General features: G+C 42.0%; 6 protein-coding genes across 8 annotated transcripts; 3 read left to right on the top strand and 3 right to left on the bottom strand.

Annotated features, from left to right (window-relative positions):
• Window positions 1–490: 490 nt before the first annotated feature.
• LOC127755441 (vacuolar-sorting receptor 1-like) lies at window positions 491–5,321 on the top strand. Its single transcript, XM_052281121.1, has 12 exons — window positions 491–1,105; window positions 1,577–2,266; window positions 2,347–2,435; window positions 2,513–2,582; window positions 2,671–2,754; window positions 2,881–2,957; window positions 3,035–3,116; window positions 3,983–4,065; window positions 4,147–4,204; window positions 4,348–4,476; window positions 4,677–4,783; window positions 4,885–5,321. Exons 1-12 carry the CDS (start codon window positions 793–795, stop codon window positions 4,981–4,983), a joined length of 1,881 nt encoding a protein of 626 aa, XP_052137081.1. The 5' UTR covers window positions 491–792; the 3' UTR covers window positions 4,984–5,321.
• Window positions 5,322–5,486: 165 nt separating this feature from the next.
• Window positions 5,487–9,250, top strand: LOC127755440 (protein TOC75, chloroplastic-like). Of its 3 annotated transcripts, none has more exons than XR_008013018.1 (8): window positions 5,487–6,395; window positions 6,796–7,017; window positions 7,140–7,247; window positions 7,359–7,553; window positions 7,648–7,896; window positions 8,224–8,478; window positions 8,639–8,978; window positions 9,131–9,250. XR_008013018.1 is itself a non-coding variant. In XM_052281120.1 (7 exons), exons 1-7 carry the CDS (start codon window positions 5,487–5,489, stop codon window positions 8,885–8,887), a joined length of 2,187 nt encoding a protein of 728 aa, XP_052137080.1. In that variant the 3' UTR covers window positions 8,888–9,146. The 3 variants fall into 3 exon arrangements, 1 of the variants encoding a protein (XP_052137080.1); XR_008013019.1 differs by having other exon boundaries at window positions 8,639–8,989; window positions 9,131–9,226; XM_052281120.1 differs by having other exon boundaries at window positions 8,639–9,146.
• Window positions 9,251–9,275: 25 nt separating this feature from the next.
• On the bottom strand, window positions 9,276–12,226 carry LOC127755443 (uncharacterized). Its single transcript, XM_052281122.1, has 7 exons — window positions 12,037–12,226; window positions 11,852–11,929; window positions 10,958–11,064; window positions 10,451–10,528; window positions 9,954–10,055; window positions 9,701–9,779; window positions 9,276–9,603 (listed from the first exon to the last, which is right to left on the bottom strand). Exons 1-7 carry the CDS (start codon window positions 12,161–12,163, stop codon window positions 9,485–9,487), a joined length of 690 nt encoding a protein of 229 aa, XP_052137082.1. The 5' UTR covers window positions 12,164–12,226; the 3' UTR covers window positions 9,276–9,484.
• Window positions 12,227–13,637: 1,411 nt separating this feature from the next.
• Window positions 13,638–16,961, top strand: LOC127755444 (chalcone isomerase-like protein 2). Its single transcript, XM_052281123.1, has 5 exons — window positions 13,638–13,820; window positions 15,675–15,764; window positions 15,862–16,020; window positions 16,305–16,531; window positions 16,641–16,961. Coding segments are annotated over exons 1-5 (639 nt in total). The 5' UTR covers window positions 13,638–13,819; the 3' UTR covers window positions 16,803–16,961.
• A 2,504-nt stretch (window positions 16,962–19,465) lies between these two features.
• LOC127755078 (RING-H2 finger protein ATL74-like) lies at window positions 19,466–20,514 on the bottom strand. The gene has a single exon (XM_052280714.1). The coding sequence runs from the start codon at window positions 20,259–20,261 to the stop codon at window positions 19,755–19,757; it is 507 nt and encodes a 168-aa protein (XP_052136674.1). The 5' UTR covers window positions 20,262–20,514; the 3' UTR covers window positions 19,466–19,754.
• A 1,550-nt stretch (window positions 20,515–22,064) lies between these two features.
• Window positions 22,065–23,532, bottom strand: LOC127753959 (non-specific lipid-transfer protein 1-like). Its single transcript, XM_052279406.1, has 2 exons — window positions 23,087–23,532; window positions 22,065–22,360 (listed from the first exon to the last, which is right to left on the bottom strand). Exons 1-2 carry the CDS (start codon window positions 23,431–23,433, stop codon window positions 22,351–22,353), a joined length of 357 nt encoding a protein of 118 aa, XP_052135366.1. The 5' UTR covers window positions 23,434–23,532; the 3' UTR covers window positions 22,065–22,350.
• Between the last annotated feature and the right edge of the window lie 1,089 nt (window positions 23,533–24,621).

Here is a 24,621-nt window from a genome sequence, read left to right as displayed (position 1 = left end):
ATATATTCTTTGTGACTTAAAAGCCAATGTTGAAAAAAGAAACTACGTTGAAAATATGCGAAAATCAATCTTAAAATTAAACTTGAAAATTCAAAATTTGGCTTTTTCTTTGGCTTATTAGGCCATCCGATGGGGCTAGTAGCGTCAAATATATTTCACCTTGCACCTCAGTCAGTTTTTATCATCATGGCACTACTTGCATGACTCAGAGATTGGAGATTTGTTTTTCTAGTTTATTGGGTCAGTATAAATCATCTGTCATGAGAAGTAAAGGTCTAATTTAAAGGCTATTTTTTAGAATATATGGATTTTCAATTACATTTTAGAAATTAGTAAACTCTAACTAGATTCTTAAAAATGTCCTCTATTGTGAAGAAGAGGCTCTATATAGAACTTTCGTGTGTGAAGATAATGATTTTCAACAAAATAGAGCTGCTCAAAACTTCCAGAAAAGAGAAGAACGCTCAAAAAAAGAAAAAAGAAAAAAAAAAGGAGCCATGGACACGTTGCTCATGCTGCTTAACTGAATCTGCTTGCTTTGCCTGCTTCGTTACACAAGAACTCGCGGAAATCCCGTCCCCTCCCAAAATCTCACCACCGACTCCAAATCCATCCACGAATCTCTTCCTCACTCCAACTGCCTCCCCCCGCCGTCAAAATCCAATCTTTCCTCTCCACTCCGCCGCTTTCGGCACGCCCTTTCAACCCCAAGATCGATCCTACCCCCCACCAATCCGATCCAATCCGCAGCTGGGTTCCACGAATTGCAAAGGTCTAGGCGTGGATTGGAGCATGGGGCTCCGATCCCCCAACTCGATGCTGTGGTTAGCACTACTGGTGTGGGCCGCGCTGCTGTGCGGTAGCTGCCATGGGAGGTTCGTGGTGGAGAAGAACAGCCTCAAGGTGACGTCGCCCAGCGACATGAAGGGCACCTACGAGTGCGCCATTGGCAACTTCGGCGTGCCCCAGTACGGCGGCATCATGGTCGGCGTCGTCGCCTACCCCAAGGCCAACAAGAAGGCCTGCAAGAGCTTCGACGATTTCGACATCTCCTACAAGGCCAAACCCGGGTCACTCCCCACCTTCCTCCTCGTCGACAGGGGAGGTCAACACCAAACTACTTAACGCCAATCATGTGGGAGTATGTGAGCGTGTACGCAGTATGCCTAGAATAGATTTGTTGAGGTTGAGGCCGTTGAAGCATTGACCACAAGTGGGGGATAATTATTCGTTGATTAATATTTTGGTATTTAGTTAGGTGCGTTCAAAATTAGATCTTGCGTTGTGATGAAATGATTAAGTTGAATGATCCTTGACCCAGTTTGGTAAAACGACCAAATCTATGATGTTGAGGAACCTAGTCTGAAACATTACTGTCAGGCCGTCCTGCGGTTTGTAGTTTCTGCTTTCTGGGTCACTGTCTTGCTGTTTCACCTTCCTATTTGTTGCATTGATTTTTCTTTCAACCCTGTTAGTATTATGTAACACTTCTATTTGTCTTCTCTCTAATGTCTCATTCTTACTTGATTACCTAAATATACAGTTTGTTATGTGACATGGTCTCTGTTGTATACAGATTGCTTTTTCACAAAGAAGGCATGGAATGCACAAAACGCTGGAGCAGCAGCCATCCTTGTTGCTGATGACAAGACTGAACCCCTGATTACAATGGACACTCCTGAAGAGAGTGGAAATACAGACTATTTAGAGAATATCACCATTCCTTCTGCGCTGATAACCAAGAGCTTTGGGGACAAACTCAAGAAAGCAATTGATAAAGGTGACATGGTTAATGTGAATTTGGATTGGAGGGAGTCCCTGCCTCACCCTGATGAGCGTGTTGAGTATGAATTTTGGACTAACAGTAATGATGAATGTGGCCCTAAATGTGATAGCCAGATTGAGTTTGTCAAGAGCTTCAAAGGAGCAGCACAGGTACTTGAGAAGAAGGGATACACACAGTTCACTCCTCATTACATTACCTGGTATTGCCCAGATTCCTTCATTCTAAGCAAGCAATGCAAGTCCCAGTGTATCAACCATGGGAGATATTGTGCACCTGACCCGGAACAGGATTTCAGCAAAGGGTATGATGGGAAAGATGTGGTAGTCCAGAATTTACGTCAAGTCTGTGTTTATAAAGTTGCTAAGGAGCATGGAAAACCTTGGCTGTGGTGGGACTACGTGACAGATTTTGCAATCCGGTGCCCAATGAAGGAAAAGAAGTACACCAAGGAATGCGCTGATGGAGTTATCAAGTCACTTGGTATGTTGCTGTTTTCTTATGCCTTTCTATGCTTTGTGGTGAGGTGCAGCAATTGTACTGAGTATGTTTAAAATGTCCAGGTCTTGATCACAAAGCCATAGATAAATGCATTGGTGATCCAGATGCTGATAAAGAAAATCCTGTGCTGAAAGCTGAACAGGATGCACAGGTTACTACATACATGCTATAATTTTCTATTCATACAACTGGTAATCTGAATTTAGCATCACCCACCATTTTATATAGATTGGCAAGGGCTCTCGTGGTGATGTTACCATCTTACCGACTCTTGTAATCAACAATAGACAATACAGAGGTTTGTGCTCTGCTATCCATCATAACTACAAGAAGTAGAACGCAATTTTGAGGTTCCTTGTGTGCTTATCCAAATCTTTGTTTGTCAGGGAAACTTGATAAAGGAGCGGTTCTTAAGGCAATTTGTGCTGGTTTTCGAGAAACCACTGAACCAGCTGTTTGCTTGAGTGAAGGTTGGTGCATTAATTTCAATAGGTTTCTATCTGTTTGCTCATTCATGATAAAAATTTATACAGCAAGCTTAACTTGCTTGGGCCTTGCTTTTAGTATTTGTTCATTCATGTTACTTCGAATTGTAGATATACAAACAAATGAGTGCTTGGAGAACAATGGTGGCTGTTGGCAAGACAAGGCTGCTAACATCTCTGCATGCAAGGTATTTCTTATGGTGTTATCTTCTTCAGAAACTTTTCCATCTGGCTATGCATATCATACTTGGCTGCGTACGTGTAGGACACTTTTCGTGGAAGAGTTTGTGAATGTCCAGTTGTAAAAGGTGTTAAATTTGTTGGTGATGGCTACACTCACTGTGAAGGTATGCTACCAGACATTAGGGCATAAGTTATCAGTTGGGATATTTGTTGTCTGCATGTGTAGTTAAGATTTAAAAGCATACTTATGTAGATTAATAAGAAAGTATCATTTTTGTGGCAAGCAATTTTCGTCTTCTTGAATTGTTATCAATACTATATCTGGGGCCCATTGATTTTACAAATCCCTTCAGTTTTATTCATGGTGAAGGGTAGTTGTAGTTAATATTAATAACCAAGGGAGCGTATCCTATGCACACAGGCCCTCGCGTGTACACACCGTGTACACCAACTAAAAATTATCACAAAAAGTTCTAGGAAAATTCATACATGTACTTTCAATAGTATTACATCTACGTGCAAAGTCGCATCTTCAAATTCATTCTACATAGAGAATAACAAAAAAGATAAAATTCTGACAAAATTGCAACCTTAAAACTGTCAGATTTTTTGTTTTTTTTGTTACGGCTAAAATATAATGAATTTGACGTTAAGATTTTAACCCTAGGTGTAATACAATTGAAAGTATGTGTATGATTTTTTCTAGATTTTTTGGTGACATTTTTTAATTGGTGTGCACGTGTGTACACGTGAGGGCCTGTGTGCATAGGATATGTTGCCAATAACCAAATAGGAGATATGATAGTGACGTTTTTTATTTTACTTGATCTTGAAGAACTGCTGTTTGTCCTGTTCAATGCCCAATGTAATATGTTGTACATTTTGCAATAGCTACCTATGGTGGTGGCTTATCCACTGTTCCACATACAGTCTGAAGAAAATGATTTTGCATGAAATTTACTATGAATTCATAAATTTGATCTCCCTTCAATGATCAGCACATGCTAATATGTGCCTTTAATTGTTTTAGCTTCGGGATCTGGCCGTTGTGAAATTAACAATGGAGGGTGCTGGAAGGATTCCAGGCATGGCCGGACATATTCTGCCTGCACGGTAAGCCATCAGTTGGGGTATTTGTTGTCTGCATGTGTAGTTATAATTTAAAAACATATTTATGCTGTTTTTAATGTACAGAATGATGGTTGTAAATGTCCGGATGGGTTCAAAGGTGATGGAGTCCACAAATGCGAAGGTAAGAATCGATTTGTGAACCCTGTTCAGCTGTTGGATGTGCTTGCCATCCTGCAAAGCTTGTAGTTTTAGTGAAATATCACTTGCAATACACCCTTGTTGTGCACTTGACCCCTTGTACTGATGTGAAATATTTTGTGAAAGATATTGATGAATGCAAGGAAAGGACTGCATGCCAGTGCAAGGAATGCAAATGCAAGAACACATGGGGAAGCTATGAATGCGGTTGCAGTGGCGGCTTGCTTTATATGAAGGAGCATGATACATGCATAAGTATGTCCCTCCCGGCTTCTCATGCATATGTTGCTCTTTCTTCATATCAAACAGTTTGCGGTCTGTCTGATCTATTTGACGGACCCACATAAATCATGATCAGCATTCTGCAACCATTGAAAGTGTAGAATGTCAGTGTATAGATTATAGAAGAAATTTTACTTAAGTGAGTAGACTAATTTGTCTTTGTCTGTATTCAGGCAAAAATGCAGCAACAGAGGTAGGATGGAACTTCTTGTGGGTGATCTTCTTTGGCCTAGTGGTAGCAGGCATTGCAGGATACGCAGTATACAAATACAGGATCCGGGTATGATATGGGTAACTTTGTTCAGGTTAACTCTGTTGATAACTCTGAATTGGCATCTAAATTCTCGCTTTTTCTTTTGCATTGGTTGTGCCTGTGTACAGAGGTACATGGATTCAGAGATCCGCGCCATCATGGCCCAGTACATGCCCCTGGACAACCAAGGAGATGTTCCCAATCATTCTCACCATATCGAGCTATGAAAAGAGGGAGGAAAGCATGCAACTTCCCCCCATGTTGCTCAAATGGGATGAGAAGAGGTGAAAAACTGGAGATCATGAGCTGCAAATGAACACACAGCCTGACGATATGTGTGGTAGTATCACTCTGAGGATCTTATGTTTAGCAAATTTAGCCCATTGTAAATTTCTGGATTATCCTGTGGCCGCATAGTTTCAAATCGTACCTGGCTGTTTTGCTCCCATATATCGCTGGGGAAATATGGAGATTGCAAAATTAGGCAAGTTTGTGATCTCGAGGAAGAACACAAGTATGGCATTCCCCACCCAAAAAGACCTGTTTGGAAAGCATGAATTTTGTATAGAATTTTCGTGTGAATCAGTTTTGCTTGGTTCTTGCGGAAAAAGAAAAATCTGGCATTCCAAACATAAACTGGTTGCGCGATCGATTATTCAGAAGCATCCGTCGTCGTCGTCGTCGTGGTGCTCTCGCGCCATTGGCGCCAACCTTAACAACCGCAATCGCAATGCCAAGCTGCTTCACCCTCGACTCCGCCTCCGATGATGGAAGAAGCACTGCCCAGGGCCAGGGATGGCCCGCCGGAGTCGGTGGCTTCCTGTCCAGCTTCTTCTCCGCCGGCGCGGCGCGCGCGGACGGAGGGAAGCCGTCGCCGGACTGGGACGCGCACGGCCTCGCGGCTAGCGCGCTGCCGGTGCCGCTCTCCAGGCTGGACGGCAAGAAGAGGTACAAGGTCTCGGATCTCACCTTCCTCAACCGCCGCACCCGCGCCGCCGCCGCCGCGGAGGCCCCCCTCTTCGACGCGCTGCGCCCCGGCGGCGTCTACACCAGGGCGCAGCTGCGCAACGAGCTCGACGCGCTCGCCACCTCCGGCATGTTCGACCACGTCACCCTCCAAACCAAGCCCAAGCCGGACGGCACGCTCGGCCTCACCGTCTCCTACGCCGAGACCGAGTGGCCCGAGGTCGAACACTTCAAGTGCATCAACGTGGGCGGCCCCATGGCGCGGCCGGACGGCGATGAGCTCGAGCTCGACGACGACATGACGGCGAGGGAGAGGATGGAACACCTCCGGAGGCAGGAGCGCGAGTACCAGCAGCTCGTCCGCCGCGCCAAGCCGTGCGTACTGCCGGAGAAGTTGCAGAGGGAGCTGCAAGGGATGGTGAAGAGGCAGAGGAAGGTGAGCTCCGGGCTGCTCAAGAGGATGGCGGGGCGCATCGAGAGGTGGTACCACGACGAGGGGTTCCATTGCGCGCAGGTGGTCAGCTACCACGGCAACCTCGACGCCGGCGAGGTGGTGTGCGAGGTGGTGGAGGGGGACATCACCAAGGTGGAGTACCAGTTCCTGGACAAGCTCGGCAATGTCGTCGACGGCAACACCAGCATCCCTCTCATTGACAAGGAGCTTCCTCAACAGGTTTGCGTACAAATAATTTTGCTAGTATCTATCACTGTCGAGCTCAATGTCTAAATTAATGTTCAGATTTTCAATAGCAGATGGCTATGATTTTGTTGTTTAATTTTGCGACGAATTTCTTAGCCGATTTCTCCGATAATTATACTGGTTGAGCCAACGTGACTGTTTTGCAATAAAATGTCTCTTGATCCAAGTTTTGTTATTGTTGCTAGTATCACTGTCAAGCTCCATGTCTAACAAGAAAAACTAACATTTTTAATAGCAGATGGCTATGATTTTGTTGTTTGATTTTGCAACAAATTTCTTGGCTTTGCGTATATTTGATTATGATTCTCTGATAATTGTACCAGTTGTGCCAATGTGACTGTTGTGCAATAAAATGGCTGTTGATATCTTACAGCTTCGTCCTGGGCATATCTACAACAATGGGGCGGGGAAGCAGGCTCTGAAGAATATCGATTCGCTTGGTTTGTTCTCCACTATAGAAGTACAGCCTCGCCCTGATGAGACAAATCAAGGGGGAGTAATAGTTGCAATTAAGCTCAAGGAACATGACCCAAAATCAGCTCAGGGGATCACAGATTGGAGCATTGTGCCTGGCTCTCAAGGAAGACCAACTCTGGTAATGTGCAACCTTTTGTTCTTCCAGATCGAATATGTACTAACATGCTAGACACCATTGTGAATATATACATTCCCTCATCACTGCAAGTCATTTTGTATAACCTCACAACTTCCTCTTAGGCGTCCATTCAACCAGGAGGAACTGTGTCATTTGAGCACCGCAACATCTGTGGTCTAAAAAGGTCTCTCATTGGTTCTGTTACATCCAGCAACTTGCTCAACCCTGAGGTGAGTTGGTAGTTAGTTTTTTTTTTTTCTTTTTCCCATCAGCTTCGATGCTGCTTTTGGCTGCTGTTATATCAGTCATACATGATAGTATGGTATTTTGGTGAGTATTAGGATGATCTTTCGTTCAAGCTGGAGTATGCCCATCCTTATCTGGATGGTATCGACAACCTTAGTAGGAACCGCACCTTCAAAATTAGCTGTTTCAACTCCAGGAAATTGAGTCCTATATTCGTTGCTGGTCCCAATATGTATGAAGCTCCACCTATCTGGGTTGATAGAACTGGATTTAAAGCCAATATAACAGAGGTTTGCACAATTGATATTACCTTCCACTCCTTTTAACTATCATGGACAGTTATTAACAACATATAGGAAACTGCATTTTGGATCTTTTATTCAGAGCTTCACAAAGCAGAGCAAATTCACGTATGGCCTCGTAATGGAAGAGATTACAACACGCGATGAGAATAACAATATATGTACACATGGTTCTCGACAATTGCCTAGTGGCGCCTTGAGCATGATTGGACCTCCCACAACCTTAAGTGGGACTGGCGTAGACCGAATGGCGTTTCTACAAGCTAATATAACTCGAGACAATACAGAGTTCGTCAATGGTGCAACAATCGGTGACAGATGTATATTCCAGGTATGCTTATTTGTACCCTGGTTCTAGGAACACAAACTCAACCTTTACTCATTGCCAGGTAGCTCTGTAGCAAAAAGTTGTCACCTGAAAAGACCAATGAGACTGATCGATATTTTGGAAAATTTTAGGAAATGTTTCGGTACATTTGTTCAAGAGTTTCAAAGGAATAGTGAACAAGTAATTCGTGCGTTATTGGGAAAAAAACATTTTTGCAAACATATTGATGATATTTGGGCTAATAAGTTTTGTTCAAAAGTAGCATGTTTTTATACAAAATTCTCCATGCTAAAGTAAACTCTCTGAACAAAGTTTTCTTGTCGGCTACAGATGGACCAAGGTCTCGGCATTGGAAGCAAGAACCCGTTCTTCAACCGTCGTCAGCTTACAGTGACGAAATTCATAAATTTGAACAAGCAAGAGAAAGGCTCTCGCAAGCCACCACCAGCTATTTTGGCTCTTCATGGCCGTTATGCTGGGTGTGTAGGAGATTTGCCAAGCTATGATGCATTTGCACTTGGAGGACCTCATTCAGTAAGGGGCTACGGTATGGGTGAATTGGGTGCTTCCAGAAATCTTCTTGAGGTGAGTATTAGCTAGTCCATTAGTGAATTTTGAGTCTCATGAATTGCTGAATTCAGAATTTCAGATGCACAATTTTCACCGTTTATGATATTACATGCTTAGAGACTCAGATTTCCAAAAAATTGCCGCTTTGTTTTCTGAATTGTTGTGACCTATGAAGGTTGCCACTGAGCTGAGCGTGCCTATTACCGTAAAGAACAGACACACCCAGGTGTATGCATTTGCTGAGCATGGCACTGATCTTGGGAACTCCAAGGATGTGAAAGGGAACCCTACTGAGTTTTTCAGACGTGTTGGCCATGGCTCATCCTATGGCGTTGGTGTCAAGCTTGGTGCGGTAAGGGCGGAGTATGCTGTTGATCACAATGCTGGCACAGGGGCCTTCTTGAGATTTTGTGAGAGATTCTAGTCTAGGTGATGTGTTCCAGCTAGCTCCAGTCACTGGAAAGGTCATAAGATTTCTCTTCAGGATTCATACTACAATGCCAATATCACACAAGGTAGTCCCAGAGTGAGCATTCTTCTTTGTATAATACAGTCACTTATATTAGAGGACATGGAAAATCTTAAGGGTCAGAAATGTGTGCATTGAGATAGAGAGAATTTTCTTGGTAACAGCTTCTCATTCTGTTTCATCACTAACCATCTGCAGATTCGCTTGCTCAACTGTCGCCAAGTCACGTGCCATTTTCGGGGTGTACATCGGTAGCTAAACTCTCGCTTCCTTGTGATGTTATTCAGAACGGAACCCCGGGTTGAGTGTGCAGACATGTGAAAATGCCATGAGATGGATGATGGATCTTACAATGTGTTTGGCTCATTAATCATCTGCTCTGGTGAAATATGTACGCACATATGCAGTACAAAAATTTGAGAAAGCATTTTGATCCTGTCGAGGGTTCAAATGCTGTAAACAATACAGTCAAGCCTGGGTGAGGTGAGGGAATGGGCCAAAAATGCGGAGACAAAAACTAATGCTCTGTTGATGTCTAGTCTCTCATCTCTTCTATGCTCTGTTCATATACTGGCCAGTTCTTGAATCAATCAGGATATCATCGCCTACGTTCACAAACGAGGGCACTGTGACAACAGCTCCTGTTTCCACGGTTGCTGGTTTTGTTCCTCCTACAAAATATACAGTTAAAAGATTATTATTCTGATCGTGTCAGCTTTAATAAGAAAACATTTTTTTTCTAATTGTGATATTCACATGCAGTTATACCTTGTGCACTGTCACCTTGCCCTGGGTCAGTATCAGTTACAGTCAGCCTAACGGTGATGGGGAGATCAAAATCAATGATCTGCAGGACATATTAATGTCAGTGACCAATATCCTATTCTGTGCAAGAATACATAACTAATCAAACAGCACATTATCAAGAGTTTGAAACAAAATAGGAACATATGAACTGACAACAGCCAATTAATTGATTGGATTTAGACAGCAGATTATGTAAAAACAAAACAGGAAATACCCGTCCATTCCAGTATAACAAATTGCAGTCCATTCCTTCTTTCAACCATTTCTGCCTGTCGCCAACATCTGACTCATTTAAGCGACTTTCTTCAAAGGTAGTCTGGAAAGGAAAATTATAAAGATAAGTAACATTATGCACTTGGGGAACACACCATAAAAGAACCATTCATTCTCTTTGCCTTCTTTTTTGGCAGCAGTTTGCTGAAAACAAAAGGAATCGGCAAGTTTAATTCATATGTTTCTAAAACTTGACTGTCTGTCTGTAAAACTTCCGACTGTCCGTAAAACTTTAAACGATACTTCTACCAGTAGTTTCTACATTGTAGAAATCAGCGAGTTCAATTCATATGTTTCTATAGTACCATATTCCATATGGTTAGCACGTGCTTAAATTTCAAACATGGGTGTTCCATTGCATACTGATTACTGAAGCATACAGACAGCTAGCGACTACTCTTTTCATGATATGTTTGAATGAAAAACTGAAACATGTACCAGATCCATGAACACAAACTGGGCTCCATCCTTGTAGGTAAATTGCTTAGTTTCCTTTGAAATGGATGCCTCTGGGATCTAAAACAAAAGTGACAAAATAAGTGCTCTTCTTTGTTAGAACACATTGAAGGAGAGTTGATGAGTATCATATCAGTTGCTTCTGATTACATAAGCTAAAGCATGATCTGATACAGTCACAGAATAGTACTCCCTCCGTTCTAGGTTATAAGACATTTTGACTTTGGTCAAAGTCAAACTGCTTTAAATTTGACTAAATTTATAGACAAATATAGTAATATTGATAATACTAAATTAGTTTCATCAAATCAATAATTGAATATATTTTCATAATAAATTTGTCTTGGGTTGAAAATGTTACTACTTTTTTCTACAAACTTGGTAAAACTTAAAGCAGTTTAACTTTGACCAAAGTCAAAACGTCTTATAATCTGAAACGGAGAGAGTAATTTCTACAGGTTTAGAAAGGTGAGTTTCTGCTTGGATTACCGTACTTCCAGCTCGAAAGGTTTTGTCAACTGTGTTGCCAGTGATATAATTACGCATTTTTGTCCTTACAAAAGCAGCACCTTTTCCAGGCTTGACATGGAGAAATTCTGTTGTTGCATGAAGACAGAAAGTTTTATATGCTATATTTCTTATATCGAGCATCTAAAGTAAAATGGAATAGATGAGCAATAGATGGCAAGAAATTATATACATCTGTCAGAATACTCTATGACATTTCAACATTTGTTTTTTCACAGATATAGATTTGTCTGGAATTTTTTTGAAAAACACATAATTTTATTTAGATCAAACGTAACAAATGAAACTCTTAAAGCTCATTTTATAGGTACTAGAGTATGCTTTACCATTCCATTCTAGTAACTGAAAGAAACATAGCAGTGAGTGATCTGAAAAGCGGGGAATACTTGGGAAAGCAAATAACATTCACATATTGTGGCAAGCTAAGCTATATGTGAAGTTTGAAAAATCGAACCAACAGAAGCAAATTTGCTCAAGTACACACTGAAAGGTATGAAAGGAGGTAATTCTTCTGAAACAGTGGATGTAACAAGCAAGAAAATAATTGGTTTTTATAGCACTAGAGTGTCACATTGCTTATGAACAACATGGATTGCAGTTGTATAAAAGGGAGTTGTAATTCTTCCTAAAATGTGATAAAGAAATCAAGGTAGCAGCTTTCGTCCCCCCATCTGGTCCTATATATGCAATGCAGATAATAATGTGCCTTGAAATAATGAAATTTGTGGCTACATGAGGTATGTTCAACAAAGCTACTGTATCCACTGGGAGACTCCAACCAGGAATCAGGTATGTTTTTAGTACTAGCAGAAAGGAAGAAAGAAGATGAGATTGTGAGTGGATACGATTACGAACCAATAACCTTCCAGGGAGCTCCGTCGACCTCGAGGTTGGAGCCCACCCTGATGTCGTTGCTGGACAGCGCATACACCCCTGCAAGAAAGAAAGGAACAAGCAGTAGTACTCAGGCACTCAGCTGAGAAAAGAAGAAGTCGGGATTGGGACAATGGGATGAAGGGAAGGATACGGGCGTAGCGTACGGGTGAGACGAGAGCGGAGAGGTCGTGGTCCGGCGAGGCAGGAGGAAGGGCGGCGGAGTTGGGCGAAGGAGGAGGGTGGTGCAGTGGCGCCGGAGGGAGAGAGGTGGCGGAGGCGGAGAGAAGCCATAGCTCAGCTGAGTGACGCTGGCACCTGGCAGCTCAAGTGATGCGATGAAGACGATAAGGAAGAGGGGAATTCCAAGGAAGAGGTGATTCCACCCAGGTTGGTTCATCAGTACATGAAGCCCATCGGCCCAGCATCAGTTTAGGCCTAAATGTTCAGGCGGCCCATCAAATATGTGCTCCGTCCCCACCCTTTTGACGAAATGGACATTTCGCCACGTTAAAAAAAAAGGTTTCACTAAAATGCCAATATAGAGTGTGTGATCACAGCCACTTCGCTATTTTCTCCATTTTCGCTAGAATGCAGTTTGATGAGACCAAATTGCTCCTCTCACTGCTTGATGAGCCATGATCTGCTCGCAGCGGAGCTCCTGGCGCCGACGACGTCCACCTCAATGCCTAGCCTCCTAACGCAAGCCATGCGAGGCTAGCGTGCACACAGCCGCGGTCAACTCCACCGTCCGCGGGGAGGTGGTGGCGAGGAGAGCGCTAGTTGAGCACTTGGTCTGGGGCCACCGCCGCGGATCCGCACGGCGGGAGAGGGGCGGAGAAGAGGCAGCTGAGGGAGGCGAACGCGGCCGCCCTGGACCTCCGCGAGCGCTAGTAAGGGACCGGAGACGAGGACCTGACCCGCCGTGGGGATGTACGATGGGAGGGAGGAGACGGTGCAGGCGCGGTCGACGAACGCGGCATGAGCTAGCGAGCACCCGTGCGCCGGTGGATGTGCGCCCCGCTGCTCGCTTGGTCGGTGAGGCCTCCTCGGGAGCTAAGCTTGTATGCATGTGGCTCGAGGGCGAGGGATGAGGCACTGCGCGGTGGAGGGAGGTGTCGTGCCGCTATGCCTTAGATTGTAGCCAAAATAAACCTTATCAAATTTTGTCAATTTAGCAATATTGCCAAGTTTTGACATGATTTATTACGTATTTACTCCCTGCATCCCAAAATATAAGCATTTTTAGCATAGTGACAAGTCAGACATTTTCAACTTTGACTATTAATAGAAAAAATAAAAAAGATCATTCATGTAAAATTAATGTTATTAGATTTATCATTAAACAAAGTATCAATAATGTATAACTCTTTTTATTTAAACTTTTATAGATATTATTGGTCAACAATAATATCTTGTTGACCGTGTCAAAGTCCAAAAATACCTATATTTTGGAACGGAGGGAGTACTAAAGTTTGATAAAAAAACTAAATTAATGTACATATTTAACAACTTAAAAAAAGATATGATTTAAAATAACATCAAGCTAAACATATGAAGCTAAATGCATCGTTCGGTGTGAACCTGTATATGTTTTGGCCACGATCTAGAACATGGTACCTACCCCTTCTATTAGCAATTTAGCTGCTCTTCTTGTTTTTTTTTTTCCTTAAGTTCGTGGGGAGTTTGGAACTTTCGGAGTGGTAGGTGTATCTGAAAGTCTGAGATGTGCCACGCCTCTTTTCTTCTGTCCTGTCTTCATCTCCTACCTAACCCCTGCCTGCATCAACCCTCATATGTTGTCCTTGGCGAATAAAAACATTTCCCTACTCACGCTCTTTCGATCTTCAGCTCCTCTCTATTTCTCTCGTCAACAATTAGCGCTCTCTATTCATCGCAAGGAGCAAAAGCAGTTTCAGTTCCAACCTCCTGGTTCCATTGCTAAGAAGAAGTAAGTTAATCTCTCTTTCTTGCTTCCTTCTGATGGATCCTTGCTAGTAGTAGTATTACTCCGAGCATGTTTAATTTGGTTGCTACCTGAGAGAAGCATGCCTGGACTTAGGTCCTGTTTGGATCCAGGGACTAAATCACATAGAATGTTTGATATTAATTAGAAGTATTAAACGTAGACTAATGACAAAACCTATTCTATAATCTTGGACTAATTCGCGAGATGAATCTATTGAGCCTAATTAATTCATGATTAGCCTATGTGAAGCTACCGTAAAAATGTGCTAATTATAGATTAATTAGGCTTATAAAATTTGTATCGCGAATTAACTCTTATTTATGTAATTTATTTTATTATTAATTTATATTTAATACTTCTAGTTAGTGTCAAATATAGTCCTTGTCACATCGGATGTTTAGACGCTAATTTCGAGTATTAAATATAGACTAATTAGAAAACTAATTGCATAAATGAGAGCTAATTCGCGAGATAAATTTTTTAAGCCTAATTAATCTATAATTAGCACATATTTAATGCTAGCATCACATAGACTATAATCATGGATTAATTAGGCCTAAAAATTCGTCTCATGAATTAGGTCTTATTTATGCAATTAGTTTTGTAATTAGTCTATGTTTAATACTCTAAAATAGCATCTAAATATCTGATGTGATAGGGACTAAAGTTTTAGGCTGTGTTTAGATGCAGGGGTGAAAAGTTTTACCGTGTCGCATCGAATATACGGACATACATTTGAAGTATTAAACGTAGTCTAATAACAAAACAAATTACAGATTTCGCCTGTAAATTACGAGATGAATTTATTAAACCTAATTAATTCATCATTAGAAAATATTTACTGTAACACCATATTATTAAATCATGGAGTAATTAGGATTAAAAGATTTGTGTCGATCTTGATTGGTTGCTACCCAAGAATGTTCTCCACTGGCCTGGCCTGACGCATACTCCAGCCATAGAGGCGTGCAATTAGCGCGGCTGATTTCTGTCGCCCAGGGCGTAAACAAATGCGTGCTTTACCATCGAAATCTCAACTGTACGAAGTCATCACCGCGTGCCGCCATCGCACGAGGCTGCCCCTGATCTGACGCCACTGCGTGAAGCCCACACCTACCTCAATCGCCACCGCCGGCAAGCGAAGCCCCTGCCGTGGTCGTCGTTGAGCGAAGTCCCCGCGTTGGTCGAGTTTGTACGAAGCTTCGCGCGATCCCCTTTGCCGGATCCAGCTTAGAGCGAAGCTTCAATTCAGCTGATGCTGCTGATTTTGCTGATCGTTATTGCGACTTTGGGGATATTTTTGGAAAGTTAGGTATGTAGCATATGGATTTTGTGAGATTTTTCCCGAGACGCCAAGCCGTTTTGTCGAGATTTTTGTTCTTCCCGTCTAATACTTGAGTTAGCAGTAATCATCTACTCGATCAGGCAGCAGCAGCAAACCAAACAATCAACTCGTCAGGTGGAACCCATGAGTTTGTTGGAGTGCAAATTCTTCAGGCGTGGTGCTCAGGTCACCAACCAAATAGGCCTTCTGTCTTTCGTCCGTCTTGAGGGATATCAAGAAAAGACATTCTCATGGTTCTAAAAAAAAGGGATATCAAGAACTCAAAAAGACTTTCTCATGAATGAATGTATCTAATTCCATCTGAAACTCTGGTGGTAGCTTCATACCCACTTCGGACTTTGCACTAGCTTGTACATTTAGAGAAATTCTGAAAGTAGTATGTGAAGGTTGTTGAAATATGCTTATATACAAAACATGACCATACATATACTGGTAATTACAAGATTTCAATGCCCAATTAGTTGCATTTTGCATGATTGTTGTAAGTGCAGTGGGCACAGAGATAGCCACCGTGGAGGTGGAGGGCATCCCATTTCCTCAGGAGATAACCGTCAGTAAGCCATTGTCACTGCTTGCTAATGGTAATTAATTAATCTACTAACGAATTAAGCTGTTACCTAATATCAGATTATCAGTACAACACAAGCCTCTAAACGCCTTTGAAATAACCAATTGCAGGCATCACAGACATTGAGATCCATTTCCTTCAGATCAAATACAACGCCATCGGGGTGTATCTTGAAAAGGACAATGTGCTAGCGCATTTGGAGAGTTGGAAGGGCAAGAAGGCCGAGGAGCTTGTGCAGGATGATGGCTTCTTTCAGGCCCTAGTTTCTGGTAACTAAAATGACCCCCATCATTCAGATTTTGCACTTCAGAATCTGTAAAAGCTGATTTAGAATTGCCTGTTCTACAGTATGTCAATGCCATTCTCCCATTTCAAGTGACAAATCACAAATAGTAGTATTTTCTCTGTAGAGTTTATAGAACATTGTTATATCCTATAAAATAAAACAGAGTAAGGTTCAGCTTCAGCTCGACAGCTCATGCATTACAGCAATAACTTTTTTTTTCATTATTTCATTTGAATCATGCTGATTGATGATGTTTACGTGTGGTAGCTCCGGTGGAGAAATTGTTGAGGATAGTGGTGATCAAGGAGATCAAAGGATCACAATACGGCGTGCAGCTGGAGAGTTCAGTGCGTGACCGTCTCGTGTCAGTAGACAAGTACGAGGAGGATGAAGAAGAGGCTCTGGAGAAGGTCACCGAATTCTTTCAGTCCAAGTATTTCAAGCCCAACTCCGTCATCACCTTCCACTTTCCTACCACCCCTGGAATTGCAGAGGTATAATCTTGTAGAGTACTCCTTATATTCAGCTGGGTTTGGTTAAGATATCAAGTGATCAAATCTTTGTTCTTGCAAACCTAATTGAATCATGCATATATGTGTGCAGATATCATTTGTGACAGAAGGCAAGGGCGAGGCGAAGCTGACAGTGGAGAACAAGAATGTGGCCGAGATGATTCAGAAGTGGTACCTGGGTGGAGAATCTGCAGTTTCTCCGACGACTGTGAAGAGCCTGGCAGATCAATTCGCAGCACTGCTCTCTGCATGAGGCATGGAGTAATAAACTACTGTAGTAATGTTGCCCGTTTCCCTTTCATTTTTAATTCGATCATGCTTTGATTTGTCCAGCTGCTCTCATGTGCATGCTACAATTGATAATGGTATTGATTTCCCTACTACTTCAAATGCATGATTTACTTGCTCCAAAGCAGAGGAAACATACTCAAATGTATATGTTTCAAATTTACTTGTGTATCTGATGCAAGCAGCCTAAGACAGTGATAGAAGTGAAGGTAGGAATCTGTCCCTGTACTGCTCATGTGTTCGAATTAAGTCCACCAGTGGTTCCAACTTCCAACTTGTGTATTGAGCTTGCAAAATGAAGCTGGAAAACGACACCAGAATATCTTTGAGAGCAACATCATGCCACAAATTCATGAATAGTACTGTACTGCCATAGTTTGGTGTGCAGTCTTCAGTCTTGTACATCCTTTAAAACCTCCTTTCAGTGTTGTACTCATTTTGGAATCAACCAACCCATACAAGTTACCTACTCCAACAAATAAATAAATTAGAGATGTTCTGCTTTAACTTCTTCTAAGCAGTGGCGGAGTCAGGATTTCGAAGTTGGGTATTCCCGTTTAACAAAATAAAGTTCATAGTAAAAAAAAATCAATGGTTCACAGTATGTCAATACCGATAATCGAAGAAATAAAACTACAAATTATTACATGGTAACTCTAATTTTCTATTTCGGTTCATTCATGGTTTGGAAGAGTAGCTTTAATTCTACGTTCCTTCATGGCTTGAAAGCGGTTTATAATATCACAGTCCTTGACTTTCAAAAACATCTCACGCTCAATAAATGTGACCAAGCAATGATTCAAGTATTGATCCCTCAGCCTGTTTCTCAATTTATTCTTCACATAATTCATGGCAGAAAAGATTATTTGAACACTAGCTATTGCTACTGGAAGTACTATAACCAATTTGAGAAGCTTGTAAATAATCTCATGTCTATTGTGCAACTTTGTTTCAACAATCATAATGGAAAGATCAGGAAGATTTTTCACTTTTCTAAACCTTTCAACTATTTTATCTATACGCATCTCAGTGAGGAAGAGTACTTGGCTAACTAATATATGTACATGTGCATATATTGAAGTATACTTGTTTTTTGATAAAAAAAAGTTAGGTATTCCTGGGAATACGCAGGAATCATGGTGGCTCCGCCCATGCTTCTAAGGATGATCTAAAAAAAATATTCTTCTAAGGGGAAGTTAGGATGCATGTTGCCAACAAAAGGTAGATACTAGTCCACAGTCAAGTCGGTTCTTCATTTTGTTTTACAAAGAATATAGTACTATATTTGGATAGCAATGGAGATAAGATAGACACCACTTCGAATAAAGGAACAAATTAAGGGAGAAATCTCATAGGATCAAAATCACATGGATTTTTTTATCACATATATATCCATTGAAATTGTTGGGTTTAGTCCCACATTCGTAATTGTTAATGGAGGGGTACAATTTAAAAGGTGAGGACGGTCGTTACTTATCAGACTAGTCTTTTAGGTTGTGTAAGCCCATGAGCTAAAGTTATGGTACCAATTGAGTTTGTAGTGGAGTAGACCCAATGTGACCACAGTTGGTGGGCCGGGTTGCACACTATAACAAGTGGTATCAAAGCTCACGTATGAAAACCCAAAACATTTTTTATAGGTCACATGGTGGGGGAGCTCCAGTAATGTGGCGGGGCATATTATTGGGCCTCGGCTACTTCAGTGGAGGCGGCAGATTCCAAGGAAGGAAATTTGAGATGCAGAAGGAAATTTGAGATGCGGCAGATTCCAAGGAAGGAAATTTGAGACGTGCAGGCATCGTAGTATTCGTTTTGGCCGTGGCCTGCACATCGAGATCCAAACACTAAGAAACGTCATAGAATATCCAAACGTGATGACGACACCGAGATACAATATTTGTTAACGAAATTCAACCGAATCCTATATCTCCGGACACTGATTATGAACACTCGTACTAGATGTAGCATAATTACAGCGTATCAGAGGTACAACAAACTTCGGTCGGACATCGTCGACAGCCATTCCCTCTCGCCTATGCTAAGTTGTCATGTGGTTAATTATAATAAGTTTGCCTCTCTATTTAAGAGAGCTGAAAGAGTTTGACTCTAACTCTACCCTACTCCTATTAAACTCGAAGTTCTGAACTGAAACCGACTTTATATACATATTCACACAAACTCTAACAAGAAGAAAAGATAATCAATTAGAAACCTATATGGAATGACTTAATATATCCGTAGAGAATTTTAGAGGAATCCAAACATAAGATTTAGCATCACCGAAGACGTATTACTATGTGCCACCCCAGGCACCCTCTCCCCAAAATCCTATCCCCAAAATCCTACGTTATTTTTTTGAAGCATTATTTGAACAGAACAATTGAACATTTTCTGAGTTTTTACTCCAATGCTTATGCCATAACTCGAGCGCAGAACGTTGGCATGGAGTCATCTTATTCTTAGCTACTAGTACTAGTTGGCAACGTGAAGAAAAGGGGAAAGGAAGGTCTCTGGCATGGGAGGTGATTAGATGCTGGACAACACCAATTTGAGAAAAAGGACTTGTCACTTGGGGGAAAAGTTTGGCTGAACAAGCATCCAAAATACCAATGCAATTCTTCCAAAAGAAAATACCAATTCAGTGCTTTCTCTCCTTTCGTTTTGTTGTTGAGTGGTGACAAAATTATGCCCAGAACAAACGAACAGCGAATCTTGGGGGAAATATCATGTGCTAGCACACAAATTAAAGGAGAAAACTCATAGAAACAGCTAAACAGATGGATAATCCAAGTGACAGAGACACTGCAAACATTGTGTCCAATCCCTTGCATTTACGCAATCCCAATTTTGGAGTACTTTACCACCTATATTCTATTTACATTTTAGACCTCTTCTGTTCAAGAAATTATATTACTAGCTATGTTTGGCCGCCGGCGACGACTCCATGGACGGAGAGAATGGAGTCCCGGCAAGTAGGGCAGGACGTGTGCGCGGCGAGCCACGTGTCGATGCAGCGGACGTGGAAGCCGTGGTGGCACCTCGGGAGCACGCGCACCTTGTCGCCGTCGGCGAAGTCGCCCAGGCAGATGGCGCACTCGCCGTCGGGGACGCCGGCCTGCTTGGCGCCGTACACCTCCACCGGAATCCTCCTCAGCTCCGTCTTCTTCAGCCCGGCCGTCGCAGCTGTCGACACCGACGGCGTCAGCGTCGCCGTGGTGGGGGAGAGGCCGCGGGCGCAGTGGAGCGCGCAGCGGATGAGGGAGGTGAGGCCGAGGGCGCAGATGACGACGCAGAGCAGCGCGGCGAGGATGACGACCATGCTGGCGTCCAAGGCGCCGGAGCTCCCCCTCCCGCCGGCCTGCTGCATGGAGGCCGGCGTCAGCACCAGCGCCGGCGCCTCCACGACGTCACCCAGCCGCCGCATGGCTGGCTGCAGGTACCTCTAGTTAAGCTAGGAGTCAAGCATATGCAGGAGGAGGAGACAAATTATAAGATGTTCTTTTTAATTTTGTTGTACATTGAATTTCCTTTGGATTTGGTGATTGGATTGGGTGCACCAGCAGAGTGAGATTCTGGTTCGTCGCCGCAGCCAAACCACACATTGGATTGAGCTCTCTCAAAAAGTGGACTCTGAAAGCTAGCTAGCGGCAGCGCTACATATGTCTCTATTTGTTAAATTAGTTTTCCCTGTTTCGTTTTCGTGTAAGAAATAATGTCGTATTTATATTTGTGCCACTTTCGAGGATGAACAACAATGCCCCTACCAGTATCTGGCGCACAATACAGGCTATGTTTGGCACCCTTTTCCCAACCTCCTCTTTCGTTTTTCGCGCGCACATTTTTTAAACTGCTAAACGGTATGTTTTTTTAAAAAGTTTCTATACGAAAGTTGCTTGAAAAAAAATCAAATTAATTCATTTTTTTTAAAAAATAGCTAATACTTAATTAATCACGCGCTAATGGACCGTTCCATTTTTTCGTGCGTACTGGTGGTGTTAGGAACAGGGCTGCCGAACACAGCCTATATATGGTTTAGAGAAGTCCACATTAATTAATTTAATCATCAACTATTGCAATATTGTTCCAACTTTGATCATTTAACTCTATGAAACCGTTTATTTTTGTCTCCCAACACTTATAGATGCCCAATTTCGTTCCTTGGTCTAAATTTCATCCTTGGGTCTATTCCAGGATGATTTTCGATTACGTGGAGTTGCAGAGGGTATAGGTTTCATGCCCAAGTCTATTTCCAATCAGCCAACGACAACTTTTTACAATAATCTATCTACGAAAAGGAAATTAATGGATCTACCATTTCAAGCAATAGATAGTGCGCTTATCTATTCATTAACTCATGGCGATCAAATTAATCTTAGGTTTAGACTTGTAGATAGGGATCAGGCTCCCTATCATTATCGAATATTCACAATGTGAACATTTAAATTATACATTAAAAGACAGTGTCAACGTGAATATGGGTGACGATGTGAATCCTTAATGTGTGAATGTAAATGTATTGCCACACTAGTGGAGAACCCATTTTTAGCACCAGTTGGGAACCGTTTTAGATGTAGAACCGGTTCTAACAAATTGAGACTAAATATCTCGATCTTTAGTACCAGTTGAAATAAACGGTATTAAAGATGCATACGAAATAAAAAAAAATGTGTGGGATATGTGATTCGAACTCAAGATCTCTCACCTCAGCCCTCACGTGTGTAACCATCCACCAACTCCACCCATCAGACATGGATATGGATGCTTTCTTTTTAAACTAACCCTGTAGGCATCTTTAGTACCGGTTGTAACACCAATCGGAATTAAAGATGTTTTTGGTAACCGATGCTTAAAAATATCTCTAATACCCGTTCTAAATCTATCCGAAATGGATATCCCGATAAAAGATCAGTTGTGTAGTAGTGCCATTTTGTATGACTGTGCATAGTGTGGTGCATCTTTTTGACATACTACAATAATGATACATGAAGTTGTCTTAAGGAATTGCTTGTGAAAAACGATTTTCACATACGGGTCTATTAAGACAACCGGCTGCACTAATTGTTTTTAGAGTGGGCTTGTTTTATGCCTGTAAAATAATAGAGATGATTTTCTATATATATAGCAGGATCACATTAAACAATTTTGTTGCGTATCACAACGAGGGATTACTACTACTGCAGATTTCCTCAGCAAGAAGCTGGAGTAGCTAGTAGCTAGGACCAAGACATTTGGACAACATGCAATTCATAAAACGTATAGGATTACACGTAGTACACACAGATCGTGTACATACTGAAGAAAATTAAGATAGAACATGCACACAGGGAGCGTGCAACATAAAGTATACAGCTGATACACAGAGAGAATGGAGCGCTGCATGTCTGCCGCAGCTGTTATTTTAATTACTTTGTTCATATATGCTGTAGCAAGTACGTGCTTAATTACTAGCTGATCAACTCCGATCGAGCTAGCGTGTTAAGCTCGATCGATCGATCCAAGCAGGATTAATTGATCTAGCTGACCCTGCACCAAAGAAAAAAAATGCATATATATAGGAAGTTAGTTATTTTATGGGAAAATGTTTCATATCTCGAGAAATATCTCATTGTTGCTTTCATCCCCCCACCTTAATAGCCATTAAAAAGTAAAACAAAATGATAAGATAGATTAGTATTAAATATGCATGTCCATAAATATACATGTTTAAATTAAACTTGTACAAGTTATAACAATAATAACAGATATAATAGCGAAAATACGTTAACTAGTGTTAGTTTAGTTTTTTCTTAATTTAACTTGTATAAGTTGAATTTAATCTTTTATGTCTATGAAGTGAGATATATCTCACACATGGTAATCTATCTTAACTTGTAAAAGTTTTTATTAACTATTACTCCGTTTTAGATTATAAGACGTTTTGACTTTAGTCAAAGTTAAAATACTGTAAGTTTTACTGATTTTGTAGTAAAAAAGTAGTAACTTTTTTAACCCATGACAAATATATTATGAAAATTTATTCAATTATGGATTTAATGAAACTATGATGGTATTTAAATATTATTACTTTTTTCTACAAAATTAGTTAAACTTAGAGAAGTTTAACTTTGACCAAAGTTAAAACGTCTTACAACCTAAAACGGAGGGAGTATTTAGATAGCACGTAAAAAATAAAGAGATATATGCGTGTATATATATATAAAGAGAGAGAGAGAGAGAGAGAGAGAGAGGAGTCATAGAGAGATGATATACTTGTTGCAGTCGGTGGAGAGGCTGATGGGGAAGCCGACGTTGACGCCGCACTTGCCGGGGACGCCGGCGACGGTGCCGAGGTTGAGCGACTTGATGCTGCCGGCGAGGCTCTTGAGGCAGCGGCAGGCCGCCTGGCGGTCGGCGGTGGTGCGGGCGGCGTTGTTCAGCCCCTTCACTCCGTTGCAGCATCCCTGCGTGAGGCCGCTCCTCCCCGTCACGTACGAGATGCACGGCGCGATCGCCGATCCCACCTGCCCGCACGTTATCGCCGCCGACGCCCCCGGCGCCGCAACCACCATCGCCACCACAATCACGGCGACCACCACCTTGCAGTTAACTGCAGCCATATCTAGCTAAACTGACGGATAGCTAGGTGATTAAGCTAGCTAGCTTGATTATATCAGTGAGTGTCTCCTCGTCGCCGGTGATGGATCGTCGGTCGATGGGTGGAGGGTATAAATAGGAAGATGCTGGGCAACGAGCTGAGATGCGGATGATAGATGGAATCATATATACATCCATTGATGGCAGTCGCTGCTAGGTCGTTGGGAGTTGGACTCAGATCGACCTAGGTACTCTACTAGAGTCTTCTCAATCTCAATGATGTACTACAGCATGTGTTCTCTATCAGTATCAGGTGATTTAATTACATCATGGGCGATCCAGTTGGAATTAATATGATCTCTCTATCGAGCGAATTCATCTTCAACAATATTGATGAATATTGCTCCAGTCTTCTGAATATCAACGTTAACGACGTAGTAAAAGTCTTCTGAATCTCGACGTTTGTACAACATGCATGTGTTCCGTTATATAATTCTATCAGTATCAGGTGATATAATCATGGTCATGGGAGAGTAGGAATCATTATTAATTATACTTGCTTTTAGCTCTTCTAGCGAAATCATCTTCTAATTGCGGCAATGAATTATTTGGAACACCAGAATCAATATTCCCATAAGCTTTAATTTCGGTACAACTGAATTTTACATTACTATGTACTCCCTCCGTCCCAAAAAATGCGATTCCTAAGATTCCCGAGGCAAGTTTAGAATTAACATGAAATTACTAAAATACCCTCATTAACTATGTTCATCCATCAACACTGCTATTCTCTGCACACATTAATTTAGTATACTTACTCCAGTACTTTGGAGGAAAGGCAAAAAAAAATTGAGTTGCATTTGCCTCAAGAAAAGATTACATTTGCCGAAAAGGGAACATCTCTCCAATAAAAAAAGAAATATTCTGAATTCACCTGCAAGAACTATGGCAAGAACAAAGAACAGAGAAGAACTAAGAATAGAGGGAAAAAAAATGAAATCAGGTTCCTACATCAGATCTGCCACAGATAGGTATGCAAACTTTCGCCTTCACCTCCTGCATCACAACAACATGCCCTGCTGTCGCCGCCGTACCATCCACCGCATCCATTTCCTGCCGTCTCTGCCGTATCCATCTCCTGCCGTCACTGCAGATGCGGGAGCGATGGGGAGTGGCGTGGAGAAGGAGGGACGTGCAGAGAGGAGCGGGAG

The sequence above is a fragment of the Oryza glaberrima genome, chromosome 11 (genome assembly GCF_000147395.1).
Source record: "Oryza glaberrima chromosome 11, OglaRS2, whole genome shotgun sequence".
NCBI lineage: Eukaryota > Viridiplantae > Streptophyta > Magnoliopsida > Poales > Poaceae > Oryza > Oryza glaberrima.
Note: the sequence above shows the minus strand (reverse complement) of the source record. Positions and strands in the feature narration are given on the sequence as shown.